The 20,707-nt window shown below is 51.5% G+C and overlaps 1 protein-coding gene across 15 annotated transcripts; it reads right to left on the bottom strand.

Moving 5' to 3' along the window:
• Positions 1–120: 120 nt before the first annotated feature.
• Positions 121–9,012, bottom strand: FDPS (farnesyl diphosphate synthase). 15 transcript variants are annotated; one of them, XM_072829845.1, is made up of 12 exons: positions 8,858–9,001; positions 8,438–8,571; positions 7,859–8,074; positions 7,619–7,781; positions 5,832–5,972; positions 2,495–2,575; positions 2,245–2,367; positions 1,852–1,940; positions 1,692–1,764; positions 1,002–1,079; positions 778–912; positions 121–374 (listed from the first exon to the last, which is right to left on the bottom strand). In XM_072829845.1, the coding sequence occupies exons 3-12, from the start codon at positions 8,035–8,037 to the stop codon at positions 174–176; spliced, it is 1,263 nt and encodes a 420-aa protein (XP_072685946.1). In that variant the 5' UTR covers positions 8,038–8,074; positions 8,438–8,571; positions 8,858–9,001; the 3' UTR covers positions 121–173. The 15 variants fall into 15 exon arrangements, with proteins under 15 accessions (XP_072685946.1, XP_072685945.1, XP_072685953.1 ...); XM_072829844.1 differs by having other exon boundaries at positions 8,438–8,610; positions 8,858–8,995; XM_072829852.1 differs by lacking the exon at positions 7,859–8,074 and having other exon boundaries at positions 8,858–8,998.
• Between the last annotated feature and the right edge of the window lie 11,695 nt (positions 9,013–20,707).

Raw genomic sequence — 20,707 nt, 5'->3', positions numbered from 1 at the left:
CCCTAACCCTGACTTCTCCCAACTGAGCTGCGGCGCAGGCCGGCACCACTCTCCCCAAACCCTGCCTACTGGGGACACAGCTGTGCCCCAGACCATTACAAGCAGGCACAGACGCACGAGAAGATTGGACAATTTATTGAGAGCCGCCCCGCCCCACCCTCGCCGTCTCTAGGTCACTTTTTCCTCTTGTAGATGTTGTGCGCCAGCCCCAGAAAGATGGCTGGGGGCAGGGGTGAGGCGCACCGCTCAATGAGGCTCATGAGGCGGCTATAGCTGTCTTCCTCATACTGCGTGAAAACAGCCGGCAGGTTCAGCTCCTCGTACAGCGCCTTCACTCGGGCCACCTTCTCCGCCTCCTTCTGCCCATAATTCTCCTGGAAGGGGTTGGAGGCAGGGAAACTGGCTTAGCCTTCTCCTGCTATCAGGGCATCTGGCACGCCCCTCCTCTATCTATTCCAGCCTCCCATTTCCCGATTTCCCGGGTCTTTGAACCTCCCTCTCCTGCTGCACTAGTTCAGGCCAGTTTCCTCTACACCAGCACTGCCGAGGCCGAGGCCGAGGCCGAGGCTGGGGCTGGCTAATTGTGGGGAAGCTCTGCTGTGCATTGGAGGATGTCTGGCGGCTTTCCTGGCCTCTACCCGCTAGAGATACCTGCAGCCCGTGCACACGCCCACCAAGTTATGACAAAAAAATGTCTGCTGATGCTGCCAAGCCCCTTTGAGAATCCTTATATGCCCCCTTTCCTGGGAGCTCCAGGATCCATGGCCTCCCAAGCACCTGAAGGACTTTGCGCTGCTCTGGAGATGCCTGCTGCAGACACTGAACCACCAGCCAGCTGCACTTGTTGTCCTGAATGTCTGTGCCAATCTTGCCCGTCACACTGGGGTCCCCAAAGAGATCCAGGAAATCATCCTGGGCAGAGGGCAGAGGAGGACCAATGAAGACACTCCACGCAGGGCACTAGGCTGGCAGTGGCCTGCTCCCCACCAGTGCCCTCCTACCTGAATCTGAAAGAACTCCCCCATCTCCAGCAGGATCTTCTTAGCATTGGCATGCTCTTTCTCCCCATCGATGCCTGCCTACAGTGAAGAAAGGATCACTAGATCAAATGCCAGGGGTGCCTCCACTTTCCTTGCTGCATCTCCTAGGGGGCCCCAAAGCAGCCCCCAGATCCTCTGCCCTCTTCTTTCAGACATCCCTGGCTTCCTGGTCCCAGGATGTCTCAGTGGGCCAACCTCTAGCCCTTGGTGCATGCCAACAGACACAGATGAGCCCTGGGGGCCTGCGGACGGCCAGGCCCCAATCCATGGCCCCTCATCCTCCTCGGTGTCTTTCCGGATGAAAGCAGAACGTGGAACAGTGAGGTTGAGGCGGCCAGGGAATCCCACTGCCTGTCTGGACCTGGTCTACCTCTCAGTGTGAACCCCCCCAACCCTATCCAGACATGGATGCAGCAGTCGGTGCTCTTCCGAATCGTACCAACCACTTTCCTTCCTATTCCCTGCCTCCCTTCATCTTTGCAGAAGTCCTGAGGTGGGAACTCGGTCATTGGACAGGTGAGGAGACACTGAGACAACTGGCTCAGGGTCACGTAGCCATTCAGTGGGGGCCCCCTGTCCAAAGCTGCCTGCTGGGTGCCCATGGTCCAAAAGCCCGGTCCGTGGGCAGCAAGGGGCAGTGGGCACACTCACCATATACATGGCAGCGGCCACAGGAAGGTAGAATGAGTAGAAGGCCGTCTTATACTTGACAATAGACTTGTACCTGAGGAGGGGGAAGGCAGAGTCCTCAGGAAGGCAGGGCCCAGCACCAGTCCCCCTCACCGTGTGGGCACCATCCCCCGTCCCTCACCTCTTCTCAGTGAACCTGCTGAGATCCACGCTGCCCTGGGGGGCGGTGATGAGGTCCAGGGTCTGTCCAATCTCAGTCTGGTAGGAACTCTGAGGAGGAGGAGGGTGGCCCGTCAGCTGGGCTTCATCCAGGGCTGGGAAACCCACACCATGAGCAGAGAGAAAGGCAGCAAGAGGCAGAGGACCCCAAATCCCAAGGCCCGTAGGCACACAGGGCTTCCTCACCCCTTCTTCCACTCACAAAGAGGAGTAAAAGTCCTTTCTGCCACCAATCTGCCTGACACCCAACACCTTTGTTCCTTTCCAGGCCACTGTAGCTGACTCCCATGCCCTGAACCACAGAGGCCAAACCGGGCATGGACGGGCTCTGGCCCTGGGCTGGCCTGCAACACACCTGGAGGAAAAGCTCAATCAGGTTCAGGTAATAGGGCTGCTCCCGGCAGTAGACCTTCAGCAGGCGGTAGATACATGCTTCCAGAAGCAAAGCGTCATTGATGGCATCCAAGCCTATGCCTGGCTGTCAGGGACACAACACAGAGAACACAAGCAGTCATTCTGGCCATTCTGAACCCTCGGGATGCCCTCTGCCACCACTGCTCTGTGGCCTATTCCCATGCCCACCACCACCCTCTTACACACTATACCTTCTGATACCAACAGATCTGCCCCCGTCGGGTGAGGGACGAGTCCATGATGTCATCTGACACCAGGAAGAAAGCCTGGAGCTAGGAGAAGGAAGAGTGGAATAAGCCCCTCATGAATCCTTACTAATGCTCCCTCCACCAGCAACAGAGCTGCAGCTATTGATAACCACTGAGCTAGGAAGGAAGTTGAGGATGGGGAGACCCGGGATTTCTATCCTGTGCCAAACACTATGGGAAATTATGTGACCTCATTGGTTCAGACTTCCCAATATAACATGAGATCAAAACTTTTGTTTCCAGAGTAAGAGACTCCAGCAGGTCTCAGACATGTCCACACAAGCAGCCCTAATGATCCTGGTATGGGGGAAGTGATGAAGCATTACATCCCATACTCTTCTTTTGCCAAAAACTATAGTGAATGCTTAAGGTTAAGATTTCTTCATGCACTGTGACTTCCCATGTCGCCTCCAGGCCCTCTGCTTACATGCACCAGTGCCCAGGACAAAGCCCCACCTTGGGGGGCTCATTTAGCAGTGCAGGTCTAATAGGACAGAACTGCAGTCTGACTCAGTAGCTGTCACCGTTAGGTCTTAAACATTTAACCATGCCAACATCAGCAAAGGGCTTCTCTTCTAAGTGCTAGCCTACCTAAAAGTCCCAGGAATGTGCTGGCTCCCACCAGGCTGTCCCATCCTTGGAGGCCAGGACAGTGTGTTTGCCCAACTGGCACTCCCAGAGCCTTGCACAGTGCTAGTCCCAGAGCTCATGTGTCATAAACACTTGTCTCATAAATCATGAAACACTGTCATGTACCCCATGATTCGTCTTGCATTCAGGCTACACATTCGAGCCTTTAAAAACAGCTTTTCAGGACATGGTTTTAAATCTTCATTGTATCCTGATCTCTGGGTGTGCGCGAATAGGTCTGCCCTTGCTTAAAACATGTAACACTGCCCATTGGCTCTGGCATGCAGAGCGTAGAAAGGACGATGGTAGCCCTTGCTCCTGTTCCAAGTGAATCCTCGGGGAAGGAGGCACCCATCTGCAGCTTTACCTCTGACCACACCCTGGGGCAGGGTCTGGGCTTTCCACACTGGAGGCATGTGTTTCATTTATAGAGTGTTTACTGGGAGTGACCTGGTTCCACGAATGCCACTGGTCCAGTGCCTCTCCCACCTGGTTTCAACCAGCACCACTCAACAAGACAGTCTCCAAAGGGCGTTCATTCCGTGGCTCCCCTCAGTCTCGTCTGCCCCACAGCAGTGGTTCTTAACCCAAAAGTACCTTCTATTTATTAGGGGAACTTAAAAAAAAATAAAAATAATATCAGTGCCAGAGTCCCACCCCAGATCAAGTAAGTGAGAAATCTATCCCAATTATTGGTTATGGTGGAAGGGCTATTCTAAAGATTAAAGACCTACCAAATACAGTTCATTACTCTTGACTGGACCCTAAATGTTTAAACAAAACCAACTTAGAATGGACTCTCCGGGGAGAATAAGGAATATTTAAATATGGAATATACATTAGATAATATTCCTTTATCAGGGTTAAGTATCTTGGGATGTTGCCATGGTCTGAATGTGTTCCCCGCAAATGCGTATGTTGAAATCCTAACGGTCAAAGATGACGGTATTAGGGGGTGGGGGGGCCTCTGGAAGCGCTCAGAGATGGAGCCCTCCTGACGGGAGGCTCTAGAGCTGCCTGGCTCCTTATACCACAAGGCACTGTGGCAGGAGGGTGCCGCTGAGCCCAAAGAACCCCCCCTCCCCATGCTGGTGCCTCAATTTTCAACTTCCAGCTTCCAGAACTCTATGAAATAAATTTCTGTTCTTTATAACTACCTAGTGTGAGGTATTTTGTTGTAGAAGCTCAGCCCAAATGAACTAAGACAGATGTGACAATGGCATTGTGGTTATACAGGCAAATGTCCTTATTCTTAAGCAGTTAATGCTGAAATAGACAAGAGGTTGAAGGACCTGACGCAGGAGAAAGATAAAACCAGAAATTGTAACAAATATCACCCAAGTACAAACAATGGTGGACAGGTCAAAAGGGATCTTAGGGGAAATGACAGCATTACAGCCATGTTTAAAAAAAAAACCTGGGACTCTCCCAGGTGAACCTAGGGTGTAGCTGTTAACTCAGGACCATTCATCCTACCAGGTGACCTGCCCTGGTCCCATAGCTCTGCTCCTCTGCTTTGCCCTGATGCTCCAGCCTTCTGGCCTTGCCTGGCTCCTCTGTCACCCAGGGGCCTGTCCCTTTACCTCCTTGGAGACAAATACCCCTTCTCCACCCCCATTTTCACTTATGAGCTCCAGACTGGAATTCCCAACACCCACAGGCCAGACAGCTCCACCCACACTGCCCTATGCAGAATGCAGCATGGCTGACCCTGAGCACGTAACATTCTCCCTGGAGGCAGTTGTTCCTTTCCACAGGCCAGGTCCTGAGTGTCTTCCCTTATGAGCTCTGCCACCCTCCCCTTCTAGAATCCAGTCTCCTTGTCACTAAGGAAGCTTCTGGGCTAGGCCAGGAAACCATACCCCTTTAAGGGGCAAATGAGCTGGGTATAGAAGACAAGGACACACGGGGATTGGCACAAAGCAGAGAGACAGAACCGCACAAGAGCGCGTGTGCCCTGACTCTGTGAAGTGGCTATGATTCAACGTCAGCCCGTTGTTATGTGGGATCCCAGACGCAGATCTAGCAATTTTCCATGTGATGTTAGAAATCTGAGGGTTTTTTTTTTTTTAAGATTTTACTTATTTATTTGAGAGAGAGACAGAGAGAGAAAGAGAAAGAGAGCACAAGCAGGGGAAGCGACAGAGAGAGAGAGGGAGAAGCAGGCTGCCCACTGAGAAGGGAGCCTGACACAGGACTCGACCTGAGCCGAAGGCAGACACTTCATCGACTGAGCCAACCAGATGCCCCTAGAAATCTGGGTTTTTATATAACATCTCTCCTTTCTTGAATTTAGGGTACTTAATTTTCAAAAACTATCGGTGGGCTGCAAGTTTTCAATCTCTGCTTTAGAATAATTCTCTGGAAGAGTTAGGTCACTCTGACGGTTCCCATCTGCTCGGAGGAAAGAGCTGACACCTTCATGCCCAGCTCCAAGGTCCTGGCCCACACCTAGCTTAGTTTATAGATTAAGTACATACCTCCTGTCAAAGAAGTTCCCCACATTTGTTAACCCTTAGAGTAAATCATTATCTAATCTTGGCAGAAAGACATGGAGAAGTCAGTTTCAAGCTCCTCTCTCCCCTCCCCACAGGACCCATGACCCTGGTAAAAACCTCTGCTTCTCCTGCCTTTCCCCCATCTCCCTTACCAGCTCCACACACCAGCCCACAGTCAGGGCCCGCCGCAGACTAGCAGCATCCTGCTTCCTGGGCTCCACCAGCTCCTGAAATGCTATCAGCACTGTCAAACCCCGCTGGTACTTGCCTCCAACAGCATTGTACTCCAAGACCTGAGGGCAAAGGAAGAGGGACAGGGCATCAGGGTCTGCAGGGTATCTGCCCTCTCCCACCTCTAACCTTGACATTATGCTAACTTCCTCAAATCCCACTCTTCCTGCAGGAGCCTCTCTGGAATTGCTTGGCTTCTTCCCCCAAGTCCTGGAGTGCTGTTGGAAGAGTGCCCCTATCTCCAGGCTCTCTCCTCGTTGTCTTCCCCAGTACATTTTTTTTTCTTTTCCTTTAAGCAGGTTCCACACCCAGTGTGGGGCTTGAACTCATGACCCTGCAATCAAGAGACACACGCTCTGCTGACTGAGCCAGCCAGGTACCCCCATTCCTAGGTAAATTTAAAGGCTTCTGCACATTAAAATTTGTTCCCAGGCCCACAACAGGGCTTGAACCCAGGGAAAACTCTGTACATGCCTGGGAATGGCTGGTACGTCCAGGTCTCTCCTTCCCAGGTTTCAGCCCCATCCCCCTCTCCTAGACTTCCCAGCCGCCTCCTCCTAAACACAGTTCAAACTATCTGCAAATGAAAAGCCTCTCTCACAGTATTAAAGACAAGGCCCTTGGGATACCTGGGTGGCTCAAAGGTTGAGCACCTCCCTTCCGCCCAGGGCATGATCCTGGAGTCCTGGGATGAGTCCCACATTGGGCTCTCTGCATGGAGCCTGCTTCTCCCTCTGCCTGTGTCTCTGCCCCCCTCTCTCTCTCCCCGTGTCTCTCATGAATGAATGAATGAATAAATAAATCTTTTTAAAAAATAAATAAATAAAGACAGACAAGGCCTTGAAATTGGCCAGAAGAGGGCTCCTCCAGTGCCATCTCTTCCTGCTGGCAGCACTTTTTTTGCCTTCTGCTGCCCTGCTGTCCACCAGCTCTAATGTACTGGGTAAACCTTCAACTGCTACCCCAGTGTAGGCAAACCCTTTCCTTGGTTATCCTCAGACAAACAAGACAGTATTTATAAAAGAATTACTAGATATCCCCCAAGAAAGAAAAAAATCAGGCAATTCAAATATCCTGGCCAGATTTCCTGCCCTGGAACAAAGGTTTCTTTTCTTTCGTTCTTTTTTTATTATTTTTTTTTAAATTTATTTATTTGTTTTGGGAGTGGGGCAAAGGGAGGAGACAAAGTCTTAAGCAGACTCCCGCTGAGGGCAGAGCGCAGAGGCCATCATGGGGCTTGATCTCCTGACCCATGAGGTCATGACCTGAGCCGAAACCAAGAGCCAGAAGCTGAACTGACTGTACCACACAGCAAACCCCTGGAGCAGAGCTTCCTGATGATCCCTGGGTCCTCCTAAAGTGCCTCAGGCTGCCTTCCTCCCAAGGTCTCTGACAAAGTAGCACCTTATGACTTCCGGACAGGTAATTCCCTTTCTCAACAAAATCAAAGACCTAGGCCTTCATCCCCAAGGGCCTCCACCTCATATAAAGCAGTCCAGATGGCCCACCTGAACCATGAGGCAGGATTGATGGGCTGAATAAGTATACCTGCCCAGGCCTTGCCTGCTCCAGAGATCCAGAGTCACTCAGGTAAAAGCCTGCTCCACCCCCATCCGCTGTGTCAAAGGTCTCCCAAAAGCCACAGCTGAATCCTACACACATACAGAATGAACTAAAGATCTACTCTCTGAAGTCACTAATCCTTCACCTCCTTGAGCCGGGCAATGGCGTCTCCTGTCTCCGGGTGGCCCATGCCATCCTCAGTCAGTATCTTGACAATCTGGGGGAAGTGCTGGATGAAATCCTGCCTTGCTTGGGCATAAGCGTCCAATTTCTGGTCTCCATTCATTCTGAGGGAGGAGTAAAGTGCTCTGAGGAGAGGAAGGCCAAGTCAGAAACCCGAGCAGCTGTTCCCCTCCCCAAAGCCCTTCACCCCGACTGCACTCACCGAGGCTCCTCTGTCCACGTTTGGCACCAGCAGCGGGCACTGTGCCAGGCCCCCAGGACTGGGAACCCGTGCACCAGGGAGGGCCGCCGGTGGAGACCCAGCCACCTTTCCCGGGGCGCCCAGCAAGAGGCTGGCAGCAAGAAGACCCCCACAGATCTCAGCCAGCGGGACAGGGGCATCACGGGGGTGACATAGGGAGGGGGCACCGAGCACTCCCTGCAGGGGCAAGCACCAAAGGCAAATGCACGGTGGTGGCTCCCCAGGTCACCCCCACCACCCTTTTGCCTCTGGGCCCTGGAATGCCCCCTGCTCTCTTCTGAGCTGAGCATGCAGACATCTCCAAAAAGAAGGAAACCCAAGTTACAAAAAGCATGGCTGACTGACTGAAAGTCCACTGGTCGCGCTTAACACAAGTGCGCACTTAAAATAACTTAATGCCACCTAACTTCAAGTCCTGAAGGGAGCCTCTGGAATTGCTACTGTCTTGGCTTCTCCCCTCAAGTCCTGGAGAGCAGCTGTAAGACTGCAGACGACTGCATCCGAGGACTAGGGCCTGGAAGGAGCCTGAAAGCACCCTACCTTACGGAGGGGCCAACTGATGCTCTGGGAGGCAGGGAAGGTACGTGGGGAGTGCGGCGACAAATCTGGCACCCGGGTCTCCCTCGTCGGCGGGGAAAGGGCTGGCAGGCTCGAAGATACCTCCAAGACGAGAACTGCACCGGAACCCCGGGGGTCAGGGACACAAGGTATCCCTGTGGGCGCGGGGATTGGGTGTCCGGAGCCTCACAGGCGGCGCGGGGTCCGCACGGCCAGACTCGGAACGGCACGGGCGGCCGGGGACGCTGCAGGTGCACGCAGCCGGAGGACCAGCCGGTCGGACCCACCTGTGACCCCACACACCGCCACCCCCCACCCCCCGCCCCGGCACTGCCACCGCGGCGAGGCCGAGCCTCCCACCGCGGCCCCGGCCTAGCCCAGCTCACCCGCTACCTCTCTCACCTGCTCCTGGAAGTCGGCTCTAGGTCGGGTGTTGGCGGGGAACTCCTGAAAGCAGCTCCCCTCGGCGCGCGGCCCTCTGGGTCCGGTAGTTCCGGATCTCCCGTCCCTCCAGGCAGAAAGTTCTCATCCGACTACAATTCCCGGCATGCCGCGGGAGGGACAAGACGACGCGATCTAGCGCGGGCCGGCTGGGCGGAGACGACCCGCACTGATTGGCTGCCTCTCCTCGTGTGAGCATGGGGCCCTGTACCGGACAGCCAATGGGAGGGCCACGCCCCGGGCGGTGCGAGCGGGACTGGGAGGCCGGGAAGTGGGACGCCTGCTCCAGCGCCCAGCTGTCGCCTTTACCACATTCTCAATATCTTTAGCTTCCGGTGCAGCCCAGCGGCTTGTTAGTGAAATACCAGTAGGACCAGCTTTATCAAGTCCTACTTGGCCAAGTCCTCAAATTTAGGCAAACTACTGAACTCTGATCCTTCGTTAACTGTCTTTCCTTGTCTGTTCAACAAAGATGAGACCATGAGGCAACGTACAGAAAGTGCGTTCAAGAAGTAAGATAAGATGCGCAGCCTGGGTGGCTCAGCGAGTCCCGCGTCGGGCTCTCTGCCTGGAGCCTGCTTCTCCCTCTGCCTGTGTCTCTGACTTTCTCTGTGTGTGCGTGTCTCTCATGAACAAAATCTAGGAAGGAAGGGAGGGAGGGAGAAGAGAAATAAGACCTAGAGCAAAAACCAGAAGCCTCACGCCTCACCCCTACACACAGCCTACCAGCCCCACCACGGCGAGACGCTGTTGGCTCTCCACCAACCCTCCCGATTCCAGGTTACTCCACCCATCTGAAAAGAAGCCTGAAACTCCAAACCGCCTAGGACCTAAATGGGTTTTGTCATTGAGAAACAAAAAATCACTGCGCAATCCACTTTCACACTGGAGCTGGCTTCTCCCTAAAGATTTTATTTATTCATGAGAGACACAGAGAGGCAGAGACACAGGCAGAGGGAGAAGCAGGCTCCATGCAGGGAGCCCAATGTGGGACTCTATCTGGGGACTCCAGGATCACACCCTGGGCGGAAGGCAGAGGCTTAACCGCTGAGCCACCCAGGAGTCCCATAAGTAAAAAAGAACGCCAAGACTCGCACTTCCCAATTTCAAATTTTACTACAGGGCTAGGATAATCAAAACAATGTGGTACTGGCATAAAGATAGACATATTGATCAGAAAAAAAAAAGTGGCTAAAATGATAAGTTTTATGTTATGCATATTTTACCACAATTTAAAAAAACCACCTGAGAATCATGTGCTCACCTGGAGAACCAGGGGGAGGTCCGGAAAATTTCATTACCCACAGTAAATTAAAGCCCAGATCACACCCAGCCACACCCAGAATCTACTTCATCTGCCTGTGAATCTGCACATCTCACCTCTAAGGAGCCTGTGGGTTCTTCCCCCAGGCCCACTTCTTCCTTCCTAGAGTCATCTCTCCATCAAGGCCTCCCATGGGTCATGGTCCTCTCACTCCCCCACCAGTGATTTTGCAGGGGGCTGGGCAGGGGGGAGGGATTATCAAAGGGTAAGGATGCCGATGAGAGATGCTCAGTGGAGCGGCAGAAAGCCCAAAGCAGTTCAAAAAGCAAATGACACTTTTAGGAAGGGGGAAGATGCTAACATGGTGTGTGGAGCCTGGGGGAAGGCACTTCAGGAAAATACATATATTAAGGTGAGTCTAAGGTGAGTGAGAATTCTAGGAGAAGAGCTTCTAGCTAATTGAATATTACCTGGCTTGTCCTGTGTGGTCTGATGAGAATCAGGTGCAGCTGCCAGCTAGCTCACTCTCAGGGAGAAGAGCATGAAACTGGCTGGGAAGGGAAACTGATTCCAGGCTGGGTCCTGCAACTTCCCTGTCCAGCTGAGGTGGAACTCCCCTGGCTTCAGGGCTGCCTGGGTTCAAGCCTTGGCCCCAGACTACCCGACTGGGAGAACTTCAGCAAGCCATGTGACCCCATTGAGTGGGCTTAAAACTGCAAAATGATGACAGCAGAATACTTTAGGTGACCTAGGTGTACTTTAATGAGTCAAAGTACCAACATGCACCCTACCTAACTGACTTACAGAGCTAAATTGAGGGTCAAAGTGGCAAAGTGGGGAAGTCTTCATAAATATTCACATCCACTTATATCCAAGGAGTGATTAATCCACTTTCACTGCAAACTCAAGGTTTTGGGGGGTGAGGGTTAGAAGGAGAAAGGATTGATATGGGGGAGCTGGTGTCCTCCAGAACTCAAGCACTCTTGCTTCCTCATTCCCAGCCTGGAACCGCCTAGAAGGGACCTTTGCTGTGGGACTCAGGGCAAGTGTGGGACAGTCTGGACCAGCCTGGCTAGGATGAGAGCCCCCGGGTTCTCCTATGCCCAACCTAGCTTTTGGTGGGAAGCACTAGGCCCAGCAATAAGCCAGAGCATCCTATTTGCCCCAGGTCCCTGGAAAGAAGAAACCTCTAGTGCTAAGGGAAGAACACACTTTTGCAGGCAGCCAGTCCTGGGTTCAAACTCTGACTTAAATTCTTCTTAATTGTGTAACTTGGGTTACCTAACCTGTTTGAACGTCATTTTTCTCCTCCCTAGAACAGTGATGATATGTATCTCACAAGTTTATGCCAGGTGTTTTTCCATATACAGATGAGAGCAGCACTCCATCCATAACACAGGCCAGTTTTCAGCCATATCTTCACACTATGTCTGCTTGGAGCTGTTGTATTTTGTTATATCTTTTTTTTTTTCCAAAGATTTTATTTATTTATCCATTAGAGACACACAGAGAGAGAGAGAGACAGAGACAGAGAGACAGAGACACAGGCAGAGGGAGAAGCAGGCTCCATGCAGAAGCCCGATGTGGGACTCAATCCCAGGTCTCCAGGATCAGGCCCTGGGCCAAAGGCGGCACTAAACCGCTGAGCACCCGGGCTGCCCTATTTTGTCATTTCTTGTTACAGAGGCCAGACCTGAGCTGTACTCTATCTAGGAGGACTCCCCTCATTGGGTCAGGTAGCTTTCTGTCTCCCTGTCGCTACCAAGTTCCCCCCAGGCCTGCCCTGATCACTGAACATGGACAGGGCCTGAATTCTCACCTGTCTTCTCCATCACCTGGAACTTCTTTTTTTTTTTTTTTTTTAAGATTTTATTTATTTAAAAAAAAAAAGATTTTATTTATTTATTCATGAGAGACACACACACACACAGAGAGAGAGAGAGAGAGAGAGGCAGAAACACAGGCAGAGGGAGAAACAGGCCCCATGCAAGGAGCCCGATGTGGGACTTGATCCTGGGTCTCCAGGATCACCCCTGGGCCAAAGGCAGATGCCCAACCACTGAGCCACCCAGGCGTCCCATCACCTGGAACTTCTTGAGGACAGGAACACATCTTTGTCGTTGTCTCCAGAGGGAGACAGGGGCACAGGGTCTGCCCCAAGAAGAAACCTATATGGAATTTATTTTGATAAGTAGAGAAATATTTTTTAAAGATTTTATTTATTTATTCATGAGAGACACAGAGAGAGAGAGAGGCAAAGACACAGGCAGAGGGAGAAGCAGATTCCATGCAGGGAGCCTGAGGTGGGACTCGATACCGGGTCTCCAGGACCACACCCTGGGCTGAAGATGTGCTAAACCGCTGAACCACCCAGGCTGCCCAAAATAGTCTTTGTTTTAAATATTTATTTATTTTAGGAGGGGGGAGAGAACATGAGGGGGCGGAGGTGCAGAAGGAGAGGGAGAGGGAATCTCAAGCAGACTCCTTGCTGAGTACGACCCGACAGAGGGCTGGATCCCATGATATCTATATGGTGACCTGAGTCAGGTCAGAGTCAGAGGCTTAACTGACTGAGCCCCCCAGGTGCCCCAAGTAGAGAAATATCCTAAGAGCACTCATGTAACTGTCACCCAACTTTCACATGGGAGCATTGTGCTCATCTGATTTTGTCAAACGACCCTCTTTTCTTACACATCAGGCACCATACTCCTCCCCTGCAGGAATATTTTTTTTACTTTTTTTTTACTTTTTTTTTATTTTATTATTTACAGAGAAAGAGCACAGGACCAGCAAGGGAGCAGAGGCAGAGGGAGAAGCAAGCTCCCTGCTGAGCAGGAAGCCCAACACAGGGCTCGACCCCAGGACCCCAAGATCATGATCTGAGCCAAACAGGCACCCCTGCAGGATTTTTTTAAAGATTTATTTATTTATTCATGAGACACACACACACACACAGAGGAAGGGCAGCCCTGGTGGCTCAGCAGTTTAATGCTGCCTTGGAGACCCCATATCGAGTTCCACGTCAGGCTCCCTGCATGAAGCTTGCTTCTCCCTCTGCCTGCGTCTCTGCCTCTCTCACTCTCGCTCTCACTCTGTGTCTCTCATGAATGAATAAATAAAATCTTTAAAAAGAGAGAGAGAGAGAGAGAGAGAGGCAGAGGGAGAAGCAGGCTCCATGCAGGGAGCCCAGCGTGGGACTCAATCCTGGGACTTCAGGATCATGCGCTGGGCTGAAGGCAGGCACCAAACCACTGAGCCACCCAGGGATCCCCTGCAGGATTATTTTAAATTAAGCTTCCACCATCAATATCATTATACCTATAAACTCTTCAGGATGTATCTCTGGTAGACAAGAAATTTTTTGAATATATTTTTTTAAGATTTTATTTATTTTTTCATGAGAGACACAGAGAGAGGCAGAGACATGGGCAGAGGGAAAAGCAGGCTCCATGCAAGGAGCCCAGTGTGGGACTCGATCCAGGACTCCAGAATCACACCCTGAGCGAAAGGCAGATATGCTCAACCACTGAGCCACCCAGGCATCCCAACAAGGAATTTTTTTTTTAATGCAACGCACAAAATTAACAGTAATTCCATAATAGCATCAAATACCCAATCCATGTTCAAATTTCCTGGGTTGTGTCAAAAATGTATTTCACAATTGTTTTGTTCAAATCGGAATCCAATTCAGGATTGGATTGCAAACACACTGCATTTGGTTGGTATGTGTCTTAAAATCATTTTTAAACAAACAGCTCCTCTTCCCCCCCCCCCCTTTTTCATGCTATTTAGTTGTTGATGGAACTGGGTCTTTTGCTACTAGAATTGCCCAGGTACTGGGTCTGGCTGATGGCATCCACAAGTGATTAACCCATTCCTCTATTCCCTGTACTTCCTGTGAACCAGTAGTTAGGTTGGAGGCTCCAGGAGAACCAGAATTCTTTCAAGACATATACTCCCATTGCACTGGGCCAGAAGACACACAGGCCTGGTTGCCCCACTTTCAGTGGTGCCAAACTTAATGGTTTTATTTTTTTATTTATTTATTAGATTTTTTTAAAAAAAGATTTTATCTATTTATTCATGAGAGACATTGGGGGTGGGGGGGGGGGTTGTTGCAGAGACACAGCCAGAGGGAGAAACAGGCTCCATGCAGGGAGCCCAATGTGGGACTCGATTCCAGGTCTCCAGGATCACCCAGTTTGCCCGAACTTAAAGGTTTTAATAGCTACTGGTGAGGGGCAGCCCTGGTGGCCCAGCGGTTTAGCACTTCCTTCAGCCCAGGCTGTGATCCTGGAGACCCGGGATCGAGTCCCACATCAGGCTCCCTGCATGGAGCCTGCTTCTCCCTCTACCTGTGTCTCTGCCCCTCTCTGTCTCTGTCATGAATAAATAAATAAAATATTTAAAAAAAATAATAGCTACTGATGAGTATTTTAGTTTAGTTTAGTTTCAAGTAAGCTCTACGTCCAACATGGGGCTTGAACTCACCACCCCAAGATCAAACATCACATGTTCTATGGAATGAGCCGGCCAGATGCCTCTATGATGAATATCTTAAATTTAACTTACCTGGAGAAGCCCATCTAATGATGCCAGAGAGGAGGTGAAGCCTAAGTGATCAAACAGGAATGTTGTCTAAGAGAGAAGATGAAGAAGGGCACATAGGTGTAGGGGACAGTGTGTGCAAGGCACGGCATTGAAGCCACAGTCTGTGGCAGCAACAACAGAAGGGGGTGGGTTTGGAAAATGGTGGGGGAACGAGGACTAACTGAGGACAAAGCACAAGCCCAGGAAAGCACACTGACAAGTCCTTGAAACAGGCAAAGGGACATTCCTCTATGGACTCAACTGCCTCAATGTTCATACTTTGCTGAGGGCAAAAGGCAATCTTAGCTCGACCCCCAGATCCTGTAAGTCAACTTTTTTTTTTTTAAGATTTTATTTATTTATTCATGAGACACACACACAGAGAGAGGGGCAGAGACACAAGTAGAAGGAGAAGCAGGCTCCATGCAGGGAGCCCAACGTGGGACTCAATCCCGGGTCTCCAGGATCAGACCCCGGGATGAAGTGGGTGCTAAACCGCTGAGCTACCTGGGCTGCCCAAAGTCAACTTTAACATATAAAAATTCCTTTAGAAATTTCCTTTATCTCGGGATCCCTGGGTGGCGCAGCGGTTTAGCGCCTGCCTTTGGCCCAGGGCGCGATCGTCTTCAGGATCGAATCCCACGTCGGGCATGGAGCCTGCTTCTCCCTCTGCCTATGTCTCTGCCTCTCTCTCTCTCTCTCTCTATCATAAATAAATAAAAATTAAAAAAAAAAAAAGAAAAAAGAAATTTCCTTTATCTCTACCCCCTAAAAATACATGTTGGGGGGATCCCTGGGTGGCTCAGCGGTTCAGCGCCTGCCTTTGGCCCAGGGCATGATCCTGGAGTCCTGGGATCAAGTCCCACGTCGGGCTCCCTGCATGGAGCCTGCTTCTCCCTCTGCCTGTGTCTCTACCTCTCTCTCTCTCTGTATGCCTCTCATTAACAAATAAATAAAATCTTTAAAAAAAGAAAGAAAGAAAATGTTTGGGATCTGCAGGTTTGCAGACTGACCTTAGCTGTGGGTAGTGAGAGGCTCCAAGTCTAATAAGACACAGAAACAGCTGAGGGTGGTACAGGTGGGAGCACGGGTAAGGAAGGGAAAGGCAGACTTGGCCACAAAATGGTGGCGCGCAGCCCCGCCATGGGCTGGGCCACTGGATAGGAGGGCCTGCAGCCCCAGAGAGAGGCCGGAGCCCGCCCAGCACCCTGAGAGCCAGGCCTCCTGCCATTCAGAATGACTCACTGAACCCCTACCAGGTACTAGGAACAGACTGATAGGCAATAGAGACAAAGTGCCTCTTATCCCGGAACTGATTTTCTAGGTTGGGGGGTGGGGGGCATGGTTAACAAGTCCAGTGTATAAAAACTGAGCAGGGAAGGACAGCAAAGCACGGGGGAAGCCTGCTGAGTTACACGGGTGGTCCTAGAAGGCCCCAGCAGTGGCCGCACCTGGAAAGAATGAGCGGGACCTAGTGAGTAAGCCATTTGACTAGTAGAAGGAGGGGCAGCCTCCATACATAGAGGGAACATCAGAGCAGCCCTCTCTCAGGCAGGGGCTTATCTTCCTTATTGGAGAAACATGGGTGATGAAGGAAAGATGTTAGGGTCCAAAGCCGACAGAGAAGAAAGAATTCTTGAGACGTGTTTGATGCAAAAGTGTGGTTTTATTAAAGCCCGGGGATGGGACCGTGAGCAGGATGGGCTGCACAGGGGTCACGAAGAGTCACCAAGGTCACGGGGAGTGGCCTATCACATACTTTCAAGTTGTGATGAGCATGTCAGCCTCCCAGGTATTTTGGATACAGGGTTTCCAGTATCCTGAGGGGGCTAGCTGTTTTTAGGAAAGGTCATTTATTACTGTTATATAAAAACTCAGTCATGAAAAAAAAAAAAAAAACTCAGTCATGAGACCCTTCAGATGTTCATTGGTGGGTCATATGCTTGGGGGATGATTGCCAACATATATCTCAGGGGGTAGAGATAAAGCAGGTTTCTAAAGGAATTTTTGTATGTTAGAGTCCTACAGGGTCCTGGGGGTCAGGCTAAGACTACCTGTCGCCCTCAGCAATGTATTAACATCCAGGCAGCTGAATTCCTAGAGGAAGGTCACTCTGCCTGTTTCAAGGACTTGTCAATGGGCTGCAGGTAGAAAGGAAATTTAATTTTTTTCTGCCTGTTTCCCATATTATGGGGACCAGTATGACTGGATTAATGGGACAAAAGCAGGGGGTGGACTGGGGGACTGGGAAGGAGCCGGGCCTCATAAGGCCTTCAGCCTGCACTCTGTGTGCAGTGGGAACACTGGCGGGTGTCATGCAGTGTGCTATGCACGGTGTGCACCCTCACCCCTCCTCCCCAGACCCCTGTCCCTGGGTGAGGCTCTCCCGCTGTCCATATTCTCACAAGAGCTGAGTGAAGTGTGGCAGGCCTTCACAGAAGACTCCCTGGACCCACACATGGTCCACAGCAGCACCATTCCCCGCAGCCAAAAGGTGAAGACAGCCGAGTGAGCATTCACAGATGAAGGGATAAACAAAGTGTGGTCCGGAGACAATGGTGGTTATTCAGCCTTAAAAAGGATGCAAGTTTGGAGAGAGGCTACGGTTGGAGGTTGGGGAAAGCCTTGGAAGCAACCTGAGTGAAATAAGCCAGTCACAAAAACACTGTGTGATTCCACACTTTAGGAGGTTTGTAGAGTCGTAGGCAGATCCATAGACACAGAAAGTGGAATAGAAGTTACCAGAGGCTGAAGGAGGTGGGAATAGGGAGTTAGTGTTTCAGGAGAACAGAGTTTCTGTTTGAGTTGGTGAGAACAATTTTGGAAATAGTGCTGCTGGTTATCCAACATTATGAATGTATCGATGCCACTGAATTGTACCCCTAAAAATGGTTAAATGGTAAATTTTATCTTATGTATATTTTACCACAATCTTTCAAAAAAAAACAAAAGAGGCCTGAGCCCCAACTCTGGGCAGCTTCCTCCCCTGTGAGAGGTCCCCACGGGTGGATGTCAGAGGGTCCATTACAAACTGTGTGCAGAAGTAAGGCCTCCCTTCCTGTGCAAGGAGCCCAAGCTCTAGAGCAACTGGGGGGAGTACAGAACAGAATGACCAGCACCTGCTACCACTTGCATTAATGAGGGAAGCGGGGCACCTGGCGCCCTGGTCAGAGCATGTGACCCCTGATCTCTGGGTTGGGAGTTGAGCCCCACGCGAGACACAGAGATTATTAAAAAATAATAATAAATAGGGGGCTCCTGGGTGACTCTATCTGGTAAATGTCTGACTTCACCTCAGGTTATAATTTCCAGGTCTTGGGACTGAGCCCCTGGTCTGGCTTCCCACCCCTGATGGGAAGTCTGCTTGTCCCTCTCCCTCTGCACCTCCCCCTGCTTGGCTCTCTGTCTCTCTCTCAAATAAGTAAATAAAGTCTTTAATAATAATATAATAATAACAAAATGTTCTTATATTTTATATAATATATATAATAAGTGTTCTTATATATTAAAAGGAGGGGTTGTATTGTTTGTACCCACCTGGGGCATTTCTGAGAGACGACACAGAAACGTCAGCAATCTAATAGAATGCTGGGGGGACCTGAGTGGCTGGAACCGGGATGCGGTCAGGGAGGGAGAAACTCTCCATCTACGCCCCGGAACTCCGAGTTTTGTACATTGTGCAAGTGTCTATGCAAATAAACGTAAATACATTTGAACAAACTCTAGGGAACCATTGGAAACAGACGCAGGGCTCGCTGCCCATCTTCAGGTCCCGAGGTCGGAGGCCAACGGCCAGGTGCACGTCCACCCCGCAAGCCACGGCCCCAGGCCTCAGGAAGCGCGGCCACCTCGGGAGCAGAGGAGAAGCGCAGGCTCCCGCAGGCCACAGGGGGGCGGAGCGGCCCGGTGCTCTCGCGTCCCCGCAGACCCGCCACCGTCCTGCGTGCGGGGTAGGGCGGCCTCCACCTGGGACACGGGTGCTACCCTTGGCGCGCACCTATGGGAACCTCTCTCTGTGTTTGCGGGGTGGGGGCGCGTGTGCCTGGTGGACCCGGGGTGTTCGTGCGTCCATGTGCGCCTGTGTGCCGGCCCTGGGCAGTCCGTGCCCCTGACTCCCTTGAGCTCTGGTGTGGCCTCCACTGTGAAAGCACCTTGACCTCCTCCTCAGTCACCCATGACTTCCACCCCTCCAGTCCCTGCCGCGACCTGAACCCAGCTAGGTCACCCGGCCTGACACACTTTACCAATCCCCCTGCCAGCATTCCTGTGTCTCCGCCAGCAGAGTCCAGCATGGCCAGGACACGTGCTCAGAACACATCCCAGCTCGTGTAAGTGTGTGTGAAGCCATGTGAGCAGCTCTGTGCATGTCTGACGGTGTGGGAGTGTGCATGCTGGCCTGCTGCGGATGGCTCCCATCAGGCAAAGCCCAACACCTCAGCTCTGCTTGGATCCTGCAGGCCCATCACCATTGGGGTTTTGTCACCCACAGGTCTCCTACTCAGGCCTGCCCCCATTCCAGGACAAAGTACAGAACATCTCTCATGTGGTGTGACCACTAGTGCACCCAGGGTCAGCCAGACTGCTTTTCCTCTTTTGACCTGATTTCAGGTCAGAGCTTTTGGATAGGACAGGAGGTGTTTTAGGGCACCAATCCCACTTCCTGTTAGCTACTTGGGGCTTGGATCTCTAGGATTCTGGTCCTCCCAGCAGTCTTTCAGGGAGCTCAAAATCCCAGGCCAACTTTCAACCTCCCATGTGCCTCCCCAACTGCAAGCATAAAGCCTAATTCTGCAACCCCCAAAGTCTATTGCATTCCCTCTGGTTATATCTTTCAACCATCTTCACTTGTTCTGTGATCTATACACAGACCCAAGGACCCCGGGCTCATTCCCCCCTCCTGCTTTCTAACCTCTTTCTTTTCCACCCAGAGTCTGAGGGAAGGGATGGAGTTTAGTGGCTACAGCTCAGCCTCTGCAATCACACTCTCTAAAACCCAGCTCCACTGCCAACAAGATTTGTACCCCAGACAGGGTGTATCAGGAGCTAAGGGTTCCATCAGGAGCTAAGGGCTCGGGCGCCTGGGGGGCTCAGTCAGTTGGGTCTCTGCCTTTGGCTTGGGTCGTAATCCTGGAGTCCTGGAATTGAGTCCTGCGTCGGGTTCCCTGCTTGGTGGGGAGCCTGCTTCTCCCTCTGCTGCCCTCCCCTCTCACTCGTGCTCTCTTGCTCATGCTCTCTCTCAAATAAATAAAATCTTAAAAACAAAAAAAAAAAGGAACCAAGGGCTCTCTCAGATCAGATAGACTGAGGAACGTTTCAGAACAGGATTATATACTGAGGTGTGCACAGCATGCTGCAAACCACAAAGGGTGGGGCATTACTCCAGATCTAGTGACAATGTAACAGTGAGTTTAGCACCATCTTTAGGGCCCAGCGGATGGGGAGAAAATCTCCAGAAGGCCTCTGACAGGAGCTGTGACCTCCAGCAACCTTGCAGGAAGGAGGGGAGGGAAGATGCCCAGCCTTCCTCTCCTCTGCCTGGTCTCCTATGGGTGCCCCCTTCCAGCTGCCAAGCCCTACAGAAGCCATTGGCCAGGCCTTCAGTGTGCCAGCCCCAGACAGAGTGGACAAGAGTAAAGAAAGGATCTGGAGAGGCAGAAAATGCCCAGCCCGCCCTGCTAGCCTCAGCCCCCTCACTGTCAACCGGGCTATCAATTCTATCTTCTTTCCCAGTTGCCATGGTGACAAAAAAGCTGCACATGAGATGCTGAACACTGTTCCAGCACCCCCTAAGTGCTCAGTGAACAGATCCTACTGCCTGCCTGTTGATTTTAATGATTCATTGGCATCTTGAACGTAACCTGCCTAAAACCGAAACTTTGCACGTTTCCCCTACAAACCTGTTAGTCCTCTAGGCTCAGTAAATAGCACTGCCATCAAGCCAGACCTGTCAATGTTCT

Source organism: Canis lupus, chromosome 6 (assembly GCF_048164855.1).
Source record: "Canis lupus baileyi chromosome 6, mCanLup2.hap1, whole genome shotgun sequence".
In the NCBI taxonomy this organism is placed as follows: domain Eukaryota; kingdom Metazoa; phylum Chordata; class Mammalia; order Carnivora; family Canidae; genus Canis; species Canis lupus.
The sequence above is the reverse complement of the archived record's forward strand: the minus strand, read 5'-3'. Positions and strand labels throughout refer to the sequence as shown.

Bases quoted from the DNA above. Each gene is read 5' to 3' on its own strand.
- FDPS (XM_072829845.1), bottom strand. From the start codon at position 8,037: ATGCCCCTGTCCCGCTGGCTGAGATCTGTGGGGGTCTTCTTGCTGCCA. The intron at 1,941-2,244 runs GTGTGTTGCAGG...CCTCCTCCTCAG, and splicing joins TGATTGAGCTTTTCCTCCAG to AGTTCCTACCAGACTGAGAT. The intron at 1,080-1,691 runs GTGAGTGTGCCC...TCTTCACTGTAG, and splicing joins TGGCCGCTGCCATGTATATG to GCAGGCATCGATGGGGAGAA.